General features: G+C 47.4%; 2 protein-coding genes across 2 annotated transcripts; both read right to left on the minus strand.

The window, feature by feature from the left end:
* Positions 1 to 2,007: 2,007 nt before the first annotated feature.
* Positions 2,008 to 3,905, minus strand: LOC115678835 (BTB/POZ and TAZ domain-containing protein 1-like). The gene is made up of 5 exons (XM_030602291.2): positions 3,640 to 3,905; positions 3,405 to 3,538; positions 2,986 to 3,289; positions 2,561 to 2,892; positions 2,008 to 2,464 (listed from the first exon to the last, which is right to left on the minus strand). The coding sequence occupies exons 1-5, from the start codon at positions 3,799 to 3,801 to the stop codon at positions 2,248 to 2,250; spliced, it is 1,149 nt and encodes a 382-aa protein (XP_030458151.2). The 5' UTR covers positions 3,802 to 3,905; the 3' UTR covers positions 2,008 to 2,247.
* A 4,519-nt stretch (positions 3,906 to 8,424) lies between these two features.
* LOC115678834 (probable pectate lyase 18) lies at positions 8,425 to 10,483 on the minus strand. Its single transcript, XM_030602290.2, has 4 exons — positions 10,252 to 10,483; positions 9,389 to 10,138; positions 9,153 to 9,291; positions 8,425 to 9,008 (listed from the first exon to the last, which is right to left on the minus strand). Exons 1-4 carry the CDS (start codon positions 10,374 to 10,376, stop codon positions 8,787 to 8,789), a joined length of 1,236 nt encoding a protein of 411 aa, XP_030458150.2. The 5' UTR covers positions 10,377 to 10,483; the 3' UTR covers positions 8,425 to 8,786.
* Between the last annotated feature and the right edge of the window lie 981 nt (positions 10,484 to 11,464).

Raw genomic sequence — 11,464 nt, forward strand, 5'->3', positions numbered from 1 at the left:
CGCGGCAAGCCGAGCGAGGGAGGTCGACAAGCGAGGAGGCGACGCGAGGCCGGAGAGTGAGGCGAGGTCGGCGAGCGAGGCGTCGCGAGTCGAGTATGAGCGAGGTGAGCAAGGTGAGGTGAGCGTGACTGAGTGTGAAGACTGGGGCTTCTCTTTTTTAAATGGGCAAAAGTGGATTTTTGAACAAATTTTGAGGGCAAAAAAGGCAATTAACATATTTTCATTAAATGGGGTACTAGCATTCCGAAAATGCTGAAAGCTCAAGGCACCCCCTTTCAGCCTTGTGAAGGCCAACATTTGGCCAAAGAGCTTCAAAAATAATTTGCCAAACACAAAATAATTCCCCCAAAGGGCTTTGGAGGCTCAAAGCTCCTTGGCAAAGCCCAACCAAACACCCCCTAAGAGTGAGGAAAAGGAATCACCCGGATTGGGAAATGCCCAAACCGAGAAATGTCCGGACCGGACAGGCCGGTTCTAGGCCGTTCCCTGGGGCACCAATTCAGTTTTCAATTTCATAAAATTGAAACCGGTGAATTTCAGTCCAATTCCTTGTTTCAGGTGTGGAACCGCCCACCCAGACCATCTGGACCGGATCGATTTTTTTTCGTTTTTTTTATTTCCTAAATATCAGTTAAAAAAAACCCTAATCTATCTTCCATTTCACAAAGGAAGGCCATTCAAGGTTGAAGTGACAACGTTTACTTATACACGTGAGTAAAATGACAATATCAAATCAAAATACAATAGTTGTTGCTCATTTTAACCAAAATTTGCCAGGAATTGGAAAAATCACTGCGAAACCTACATTGTTATAAGTAACACATTGTTTATAAAAACAACTTGATTATTAAAAACATCTTCAATTTCATCTTGAACATTAACGACTAATAAAAAACAAACTGATAATGCCACTGGTTCCATTGGCCTACCCTAGAATTGGACCGCTCAGGAACCAATCATCCCTATTAATTAGGGGTGAGCATGGTTTCAGGGTAGAACCTGGAACCTGAGAACCTGACCGGTGGGAACCTATAAGTTCTAAGTTCCAAAAAAATTAAAAAAACCTGTTTCGACATGTAGGTTCCAGGTTTTGGTTAGGTAAAACCTGGAACCTGAAACATTAAACAAGTTTTTATGTTTTTTCTTAGTCTATATCTTTGCTTGATCCCACGGTATTTCATGACGTTAGACGATAAGTGTATAATCTGTAATCACTAATATGAGTTTTCATTTTATGACTTATTAATGTTTCATATTCTTCATGTCTTTAAATATAAGCAATGGTCAGTAAATCATAGCAGTAAGTGGTGGTCATTAAAGATGATAATTCACTACAATTACTCAATTAATAATATAGATGGAACTTGAATAGACCTTGGAACCAACCCTGGAACCTGTGAATGGTAGGTTCCAGATTTCAAGGTATATAAGGTAGGTTTCAGGTTTCAAGTGAAATCTGTACGGAATCTGGAATCGCTCACCCCTACTATTAATTGATTTATTACTATAAGACGAAGGAAGGTCTCGACCCATGCGCTGAGTTCTATAAGTTCCTCTCTTCTTTCGGACGTGTCTGAATTGGGTATATTTCCAACCCATTAAGACCCATGCGTAGTTGGATATATCTTTGTTCGACCCATTTAAGCCTATTTTGAAAATATCAAGTTAGCGTACTTGTGGCCTGAGTCATTAGTCATTATGTACGAGATAATATATAGGTTCTAGGCCCATTTTACCGCCCCTGATCATATATCAAAACTCGGATTTAATATCAATGCGATAAGCGAACACAAGGATAATCGTGCGCGATATAATTATAAGTTTATATTACGAGTGCTCGATGTGCTTCTTCCTTGGAAAATTTATATTTTCTTTCCGAATTATATGTTTGAGTGCTTTAGTAGTAGTTTTTTTTTTTTTTTTTCGAACTTTAGTAGTGGTTAAATTTCGGAATTGTGGGGGTGGGGGGGAGGGCGGGATTTGAAATGTTCTTCCTGCAATGCCAAAGAAAAAAGCCCATGATGCATTTTCACGGGTCATCCATTTTCTGGCCCGTGATCCAGACCCGACAGTGTCAATAAATAAATAAATAAATAAAATCAAATTCCTACAACTCGAAGAGAAATCAGCACACCAAGAACTTCTCCCTAATCCCCTAACCATTTACACAACAAATCTCGACACGATCACCCAGTACAAAAAAAATCAAAGATTCCTGGCAAGAATCTGCCGGCCGCCATGTCCAAGCTACTTGCCATTGCCGAGCTTGAAGCTTCTTGCTCCGCGAGCGCGACTGGGTCTGCACATCTCCTTGGCTTCTTCCTCGGGAGGCCTCCTCCTCCTCCTCATCATCGTGACCTGCGACAGGGACGACATGGCCTTGGCCGTCACCACCTTCCTCGCCAGCAGCCGCCACCGTGCCTCGTCTCTCCTCTTCTCCTGCTGCGATCTCAACTTGAGCTGCCTGTACGCCACGGACAAAAAGGCGCGAACGATCAGTAGTATTCCCCGACGGTGGAAATTCGTTGCTCCGCTTTCGACAAATCGTGGGGTCTTTTACCTGCAGAGGGGGACCTTGCAGGAGCCGGGCTGGTCGCAGATGGCGGAGTGCAGCCGGAGGAGCCGCCACATGCTCTTGCACCCGTGGCAACCTCCGCTCACCCGCTTCTCGCACGCGGCGAAGTGGCGGATCAGCATCTGCAGCCCCTGGCAGGTGGCGAACTTGCCGCACGGCTCCTTCTTCCTCGCCGCCGCCGCCTTGGTCGGGTCCACGTCGTGCGGGCCCACGCTCGTGCACCCTTCCGTGCAGATGTGCTCCAGGCAGTCCATCGCCTCGCTCAGCTGCAGGTACAGCTCCTGCTCTTCTCTCCGCCGCTTCGCTCTCTTCTTCCTCTGTCATATTTTAATCAGATTCAGTCGCCAATTCTCAGTCATTTCTCAGCGCTATGTATTTGCGACGTAATAATTGATGGCGGATTAGCGTACCGATTCCGATTCGTCGATGAACTGGAGGATGTCGAGCTCGAGCCAGGGGTCGTGGCGCTGCAGGAACCTCCAGCCTTCGGTTTGCTCGACAGCCTTCAAGTGGTGGTACACGAGCTTCAAGCACCGCACGTAGAGCGCCGGCGAGTTGCAGAGCCTCGACAGCTGGAGGACGTCCACCACGTTGTCGACGGTCAGCCGTCGATGCAAGCTCTGGACGCATCTCTGCTTCAGCTGGGGGACCGAGTACACGTGGGCCAGCGCCAGCAGATGCACCTCGTACTTCTCCATCTCCTCCTTCGTGCACCTATAGGCCACCGGAACCCACAGTCGCCTCAGCTCAGGACATAAATTCCCTCCTTTTCTCTTCCAAAATTCGAATTCTCGTATGAACCGGCGTTTCTGGGATCAAAACGACTAACCTGGAGGAGTAGACGAACTCGACGAAAGCGGAGACGGCGTCGCAGGGAACGCCGAGAATCGGAACGATCTTCTCGGAGCTCCGGCGCTTGGTGGGCCTGTATATGAGGTTCTCCAGTACCGGCGACACCGATGCCTTCATTTGTCACGGTATCAACGCCCAAGTCAGACTCGAACCAATCACCAAAAAAGGCAAAAGAACAAGGTTGAACAAGAAGAGGAAGAAGAAGAGCCGACCAGAATTCCGGTATGCGCAGGGATGCGCCGGCCGCCGGCGGTGACGATGAAGACGTCGGGTTCGGGCAATTCCCTGAGGAAGGATCTCTTACCGACGACGCCGTTGGAGTCGCCGGGGAAGTTGGCCGACGTTACGGTGGGGCTGTTTCGTTTGCTTTCCATGCGAATGAATGTCTGGGATTTGTTTGTGGGTGACGCCGTCCTCGGTGCACGTGCGTATTTATGGTCGAAGGTCGAAGAGGAAAACGGAGAAGGGAGAATATATAAAAAAATATTTGGAGGGACGCGTGAACCGACGTGGTTCCTACGTGGCGTTTTGCTCTCACCCGGTTCGATTTGATCAAGAGTGGGAGTCTGACGTGGAACGGATAAGCCACGAAGCGCCTCGTCAGCAAACGCTGGAGGCAGGGCCAGGGAGCTTCCAGTTTCCAACTGTAGCAAGCAAGCAAGCGGCCCTTGGGGGACGCGAAAGAGTCAAAGGGAAAAGCGCGGGTTCCGTGGGGCCCACCTAGTTCAGTCCGACGTGTGATCTCGTCCTAATCCTGAGAATCTTGACCAGTCAGTCAATCTCATCCGCTCCCTCGCTCGTCCTCTTAAGGAAAATGCATTAACGTCATGGTGATGCCAGCGATGCTTGACACGTGGCGGTCCCTTTTACTTTTTTTTCGCGAGAGATTTTGTTGCCGCTTTGGGGAGGGCATGTCCAACGAGAAACGATAAAGTATGATATCGTCGGGACCGACTTTTGTTGTTAAAGATTCCGCGGTGTCTGCGCCGCGGTGCGACTAAAAATGGACACGTTCTTCTCATTGCACGCGAAGCAAGAAATCGAAAAAAGATTTGTTTCCTTATAATTGTTTTTTCCTGATTTAAGATTGTTGTTTTCGATTCACGAAAAACACGTTCCAGTTGATCGATGAGCTTTCGATTATCCAAATACTTCCCTAAAATGGTTTTTCATCGAGCAATTCTCGAGGGTGTGGACACCGGCAACAAACTCCGTATCAAATCTATGACCCCATCAACATGGCTTATATGACCTCATGTGACTATTGACCAGTTACGTGGTCGATTTTTCATGGTGTTCTGACCGTGATGATCTAGTGTATATCGTGGCGTGGACGAACTTTGAAATTAAATGGTGAACTTTTACTATTTTTCTTTTGCTTTTTGCCCGGTTTTGCTATGATTACTTATGCATACGCCCTGCACGTGTCTGGTCCCTTTGTGAACTCTTCATTTTGGATGATTATGCCGAGAATAAATAATAATTAAAGCGCTTATACTCAAGTAAGTTAAACACACAACACAAACACACGACATAGGAACATCAAGGCAGGCCTGAGTTTTTTGATTGCAAGTGCGGGCCATCGTCCAAGCCCGACACTTGAATGACTGAACCATATCCCAAAACGGGCCCATTAGTTTTCTTCTCCAGGGGTCAGTCAAGATGGGCCTGATTCGAATGGCGCATCCACAAGCCCCACTCCTCTTCGAACCACCAACTCCTAGTAGGAATAAGCATAGTTACAGGTTGCATGGCACACGGAGGTAGGTTTCGGATTTCAAAAATCGGAAAATCGATTCCAACGGCATTCCATGGTATTCGATAATGAGTCCATAATCTGGAACTACTAGTTTGAACTTTTAATTCTGGTGATATCCGTGATCGAGACTTTTACTTTGTTAATATTTTCATATTTTTCGTGCGTCTAAATATAAATTGTGATAAATGGATTGGGGCCGCAGAAGTGGTCATTAGATGTAATGATTCGCTTTAGTCGTTCAATTAAAAATACAAATCAAATCTAGATAGATTCTGAAATCTCCGATAGGGTACATTCTAGATTCCGAAGCGTACACGATAGATTTTAGATTTCAAAAATTTGAGAATCGATATCGGCGTATATGTTCCAAGATCAAGGTCAAAAGTCAAACCGGTCCTGGAAACATACATCCCCCAAGTCCTAGTACAACAGATGATGGCGACAGGCATGCCCTGATTTCCGGGGAGACTGTTGCTGCTGCAGTCGACTGCACTGGCCCATTCGCCCCCATTCTCGGTCCTGAGTCTATACACCAAAAAACCAGTCATCGAGGGTCGTAGGCACGGTCGTTGGTTGCACGGTTCGGGCAGGCCTGCATTTAATGCGGCCGAACTGACTGAATTCCCCGCTTATCATCTCTGCTACGCCACTGACAAAAAGTTTTGTTCCTGTGATTCCAAGTCTCGTGAGCAGCATCATATTCACTCACTCACTCGTAAAGGTTCGGTCAAATGGGTGCGCGCATGTGATCAAAAAGCTTGCGTTCTCGGCTATGTCCGCTCCTCTTTCTTCTCCATCATCGCCAGCATCGTCAACACGCACGTCCTGGCCATCAGATTTCCCACCCAAGATAGGCCTAAATCCTCCTCCCCCCCCACCACTCACTGCATGTGCATGCTCGTCCCCACATGCGTGGACCCGGCTTCGACATTCGACCCTTATCATTTGATTGCACCACTCCACCAGTTGCCCACCACGATGGTAATCTAATCACCTGATTTTCCGCATTGGCTCCTACGTTTGATGTTCTCGTTCACACTCGGTCGTGTTTCATTCTGGTTTGGTCTCGTGCCTCGCGGTTTGTCTTGTGCAGAGAAGCAAACCCTTGTCCGCAAATGCGTTGAGGCCCCGTGATGGAGGAAACAAAGGGGTAGCAATCGGGGCCTAATCTTATCTTTTCAAGATTTATCGTTAAAACGCAAAAACAAGACAGCTGACTTGCTTGAGGATCATGAACGCTGAACATGCGTGGAAACTGAATGACTTGCTGGAAGCGCTGACGAGTCTCTTTCACGATGCTTTCTTCTCGCGACCGGCACATGGATGGTCTCTACCCCTTATGGAAGGAGTTGAAGGAATTATTGGAGGAGTGAGGCGAAGAGAAATCCAATTGAAGATTGCCAGCATCCTAAGGCACTGGCTTGGGGGGGCTTAAATCATTTGAGATTATGCCCGCGAAAATTTGCCCTAATCATGAACATGCAATGTCCACAATATGCTTCCCACGGAAAAAAGAGAGATCGAGAGAGATTGTTCTAATGATAGAAAGAGTTCCAACTATAAGTTTTTGAAAGGAAGTGTATTAACCTAATCACCTTGGCCCTCTTTAAAATGGACTGTACATTAGAATTTCCATTCGCATATCGACGTTGTTCATGGTGGTGGGAACTTGATATCGGCAAACTTGTAATTAAAATCGAAGCTTTTATTGTAGTATGAAATAGATATCATCGTCAATATTATAATTAGGGCAAATTTTATGCCCTTATGCGATGTATTTGGAGACTACCCACTTTTTGCCTCGTTATAAAGGTTGCGATTTTTGGTATGAATATAATAAGTTAATGGTTTTTACCTAGAAAAAAAAAAAAGATAAATATATTCATTAAATAACTAGAGAGACTCTATCAACACTGAAGAAAGTATTAAATAAGATTGTTGCGTATATTAAACTACATCTGGATGGTCGCATTTGATGCGTGCCGTGTAGGTCTCACCGTCGAACTCGACAAAATAGACGGTCTAGATGCAATTTACCACATATAACATCCTTTTCAATAGTTATTTTTCATTAGCACCACTCAAGGAAAGCAGGGCGGGAAAAGAGGGCACCTTTGATTTTTCCGACATGTAATTTTCGTCAAGAACATGCCTCCTTTCACTTTTCTTGTTTTCTCCTTTACCTTTTTTTAACAAAGTCCGATTCGTGTTCCCACCTCAGCAAGATCAAATCTCGATGGTCAAAGATTGAAGCTGGGGCAGGCAGACTGACGAGAAGGAAAAAACCCCGAGAACCAACCACGGGGAAATCTGTCTACCATCAAAAGAAGATCAATCAAAGTTCAAAGGCCCCCATGTGCCTCCTCCTGATTTTGTCGTCAACCCAAATCTCCTCCCCACCTTCCTCTTCCATCCAATTTTCAAGATCCTGGGCCCACTTTACTAGACCTCGAACTAGGGGAGAGAACTTTCTTTGAATTTGTACTTTTCTTGCCGGCTATTCAGTTTCACTCGGTGTAAAACCTGTGAAAAAGAGCAGGTTTTGCACAGTACATGGGGAAACAGAGCACGGTCGAAATGTTAATGGTTTCGTTTGTGTCTGTTCTTGTAAGAAGGATACCATGGTGATTTGGGTATATGAGCTACATTACGAAATCTATGGCCTTTGGTTTGAGATTCCCCTTCTTTTCTTGCCCACTGACTAAAATCAGAAGAGGAAATGACGATGCAAATGCAACTGGGTGTTATAAGATAATCCTGTTGATCTGTGTCCGTTTCTCGTGAGAATGATATCAATGGTGATTGGGGATGAGCTAGGCTCCAAAGGCTTTGCCTTTTTGTTCGAGATTCCCTTCTTTTATTCCCCACTAGCTGAGAGTTGGAAGAGGAAGTCACGATGCAAATGCAACTGTTGTGTTATGCGGAGCTAGTTGCTCGTGGAAGATTCGGTTGTTATGTGTAGTTATAGTGGTAGTTGGACTTTCCCTTTTCGCTTTCCATAATTTCTTTTGCGTAGTGGATCAGAGAGAGACAGAGAATAAGCCTTTCTTTATTTGTTTTCTTTTTTGTTTTGCCTCCCTGTCTGCAATTGCAATCTCTGTTTCCGATTGTCCTTGCTCTGTTTTTCTTTGCCATTTCTTGTCGTTTCGTTTGATTAATTAATCTTGGCGTGGCCGAGCTCAGCTTCTACGGGTATGGGGATGTGCATGCGTGCGAGGAAAGCACAAAAGAAACCAAATTTAAATAGCAGAAGACCAAAACTTTAGCATTATATTAATCCAAGATATAGTTTTAGTATAATCAACACTTCTGCGCCTGTTCTTCTCTATGCCCCCCTGAAGATTCTCGCTAAAGAATCACCAGGTAGGGGTCTGAGAGTAACATGCCGAGGTTGTAATCATCAGACTCGAGATACAAACAGAAAAGGAAGGAAAGAACCTAGAAAGAAAGAGAAAAAGAAGAAATGGATAAAGTTAAATCTGGCAGGAGATGCCGCTCTTTCTTGAAAGCTAAAACTTAGGGGCATTCCCATTTCAAATTTTCTTTTGTGGTAGCAAATAATGGTGGGTGGCTGTTCGTGATCATGATGATGGGTCTGTATCAGCAGCGAGAGCCTTTTCTGCAAGCGAGAGCACCGGCATTGGTGGTGATGGTGCCGACCAAGGAGGATGGTCTCGCGCCCAAGCTCGATGCTTTAGCGTAGCTCGAAGAAGCTCCGGCACCAGATGGAGTGAAGAAAGCTCCGTTCATCAGCAGGTCTCCTTCGGACCTCCAGTTCCAGTTCTTCCACTCGCTCTCTGGTGCATCCTCGTGCTTGGTCACCTTCAATGAGTTCAATCAAACCCCATCATTGTCAGAAACAGAGCAAAATGCAGAGGTTTCCTCGTGTTGGGGGACACAAGAAAAGGACCAAGAAACTGAAAAGGCCGAAACATTTTTTGTGAATCTTTGGGAAGAGTTCCTTACCTCTTTGCTGAATCTGTCTTCTGGAGCAACAAATCTGTTGCCTTGGCTATTGATGGTAGGGTTTGCGCTCCCTCCGATGGCATACATCTCCCAATGGGTGTAGTCATTGTTGACCACATGGAAATAGCCATGCCTGCATCTGCAATTGTGCCAAAAGAAAAAAAGAAGAAATCGTCGTGTCAGCGCAGCGCAGATTGAAAAAAAAGTGAAATGGGTCGTTGCTGGTCGGGACATACCTCGGCATTCTTTGGACAAGGCCTTCGCCGAAGTGGTTGAAGGCAATGGTGACCTGCATGTTCTTGTCCTGGGTGTAGGTGTCGCTGTGGCCGAGCAGCATGACCTTGTCGTGGTGAGTCATGTAATTGTTGGAGATGGTGATGGCGGTGGACCCGTGGATGGCGTCGACGAGCCCGTCCTTGCAGTTGGACAGCGAGCAGTGGTCGACCCAGATGTGGCTCCCGCCGAAGATGGACACGCCGTCGCCGTCCGAGATCGTCCGCCACCCGTAGTGCCGCGGCGAGTCCCGCACGTTGGCGTTCCCTCCCTGCTTGCAGTCGTGGATGTGGAGCCCGTGAACTATGATGTTGGTCACGAACTGGATGGTGATGCACGGCCCGCCGGCAATGTGGACGCTGGCGCCGCGACCGTCGAGGGTCTTGAAGGAGTTCATGATCAGCTCCTCCTTCAGCTGGATCGTCATGTCGCGCTGGAAGATGATCCAGAGCGGCTCGTCCTGGATGACCGCGTGGCGGAGCGTCCCGGGCTTGGGGTTGACGGGGTCGTCGTCGCCCGAGTCGGTGACCACGTAGATCTCGCCGTCGCGGCCCCCGACGGCGTTCTTGCCGAACCCGATGGCGCAGTCGGCGAGGCGCTGGCGGTTCTGCTCCCAGTTGGGGTCGCACCGCCAGCAGTCGTCGATCGGGTTCCCGGTCCCGCAGGAGAGGTACCCCAGGCTCCTCCGATTCCTAGTGGCATTGGCGATGCTCCTGCAACAAAGAAGGCGCCACAAACACTCCCCGTCACATACTGCAATTCGCAACATTCGGGATCTGAAACGAAGCCACACGACACGACACACACACGACACGAGGACGCTTACTTGTGTACTTCCTGTACTACCAGCTCCGGGTCCTGGACAGGGGAGGAGGAGATGGGCCAGGGGGCGAGGAGAGAGGCGAGGAGGAGGAGGAGAGAGAGCGCGGGCATTGCTACCGCCACCGCCATTTCCGTCCCTTGTCTTCTTGCTCTGTTGCTTTCTCTTCTGCGTGAATGAAGAAGAAGACAGAGCGAGAGAGCGAGAGAGAGAGAGAGAGAGTGTGCGTGTGTTTGTGTGTTTGTGAGGGAAACTGCATGGAGGGGGAGCGGCCTTATAAAGAGGGAGGGAAAAGCGCGGGTGGGGTGTGGGGGGGGTGGGCGAACATGGCGTGATTAAACTGCAAAAAAGGGCCGCCGCCGGGGCCCACCGCCCGCCTCGTGATTTCTGGATTTACGGGATTCCGTTCGGGGGTAAAGTCCATCCATCGGGCCGTTAATTACCAGACCCGGATCGAGGTTAAACCATCATCACTGTCGCACTACTTTACGCCATGCTTATTGCTCCGGAAGTTAGGAGGAAAACAATTGGAAAAAATGTAGGCTTTGCCTATATGTCCGAGCTCTCCATGTTGGGTCAATTTGTTTTTGTTGCCCCAGCTATTGGTAATACCCTCTAAATATTTATGTCCTAAGGTTCGAGTGTAGCCCTTTTAAGGACATGCTAAGGTAGGATGTTCGAATTTTGAGAAAAATTTGGAGTTTCGTGTGTTTCCTCCTTCCTCTCGTTCTTGCTGTCCTAGGGTTTGGACAAGACATGGTCCAAGAATTGCTTCGTCTCTTTTTCCTGCAATTGCATGTGTCACGCCGTACTGAGGAAGCCGGAATGGCCCGTCGCGCCTTTTTGGTGGGTGGGAGAGAGAATGATTGGATGAAAAGTGGGCAAGTGGCCAAGAAATTTAATTTGCGGGGGCAGTCAAGCATGCCTTTTGATTTTTGTTTGATTGAATAGGTGTACCCTAGACTGATAGCATGGCTACATGCGGAGACAGCAATACCACCTAATACGTTCGTCCTGTGTCGAGCGTTCGCTATAACGGTATTACGTGTCGAGATGCACGCGCGAATTATGTAAAAAAAATCAACTCCCGTATCGTAGGATTGATAAGTAATCATAATTAGCCCGTATTTCATTTGATTTAAGTTTTTGAGTTAAACTGGATTGAACCAAATATTTTGACGGATGTGGGTTCTCACCTTGGCAATATCCCCACGTGAAG

Source organism: Syzygium oleosum, unplaced genomic scaffold (genome assembly GCF_021117445.2).
Source record: "Syzygium oleosum isolate NSW1041296 unplaced genomic scaffold, Sole_v2.1 Sole_v2.17, whole genome shotgun sequence".
Lineage (NCBI taxonomy): Eukaryota > Viridiplantae > Streptophyta > Magnoliopsida > Myrtales > Myrtaceae > Syzygium > Syzygium oleosum.

Coding starts and splice junctions, on each gene's coding strand:
- LOC115678835 (XM_030602291.2), bottom strand. CDS start 3,801: ATGGAAAGCAAACGAAACAGCCCCACCGTAACGTCGGCCAACTTCCCC. Junction 3,290..3,404: donor GAGTTCGTCTACTCCTCCAG/GTTAGTCGTTTT, acceptor GGTGGCCTATAG/GTGCACGAAGGAGGAGATGG. Junction 2,465..2,560: donor TGCAAGGTCCCCCTCTGCAG/GTAAAAGACCCC, acceptor CGTGGCGTACAG/GCAGCTCAAGTTGAGATCGC.
- LOC115678834 (XM_030602290.2), bottom strand. CDS start 10,376: ATGGCGGTGGCGGTAGCAATGCCCGCGCTCTCTCTCCTCCTCCTCCTC. Junction 10,139..10,251: donor GTAGTACAGGAAGTACACAA/GTAAGCGTCCTC, acceptor TCTTTGTTGCAG/GAGCATCGCCAATGCCACTA. Junction 9,009..9,152: donor AAGACAGATTCAGCAAAGAG/GTAAGGAACTCT, acceptor AACTCATTGAAG/GTGACCAAGCACGAGGATGC.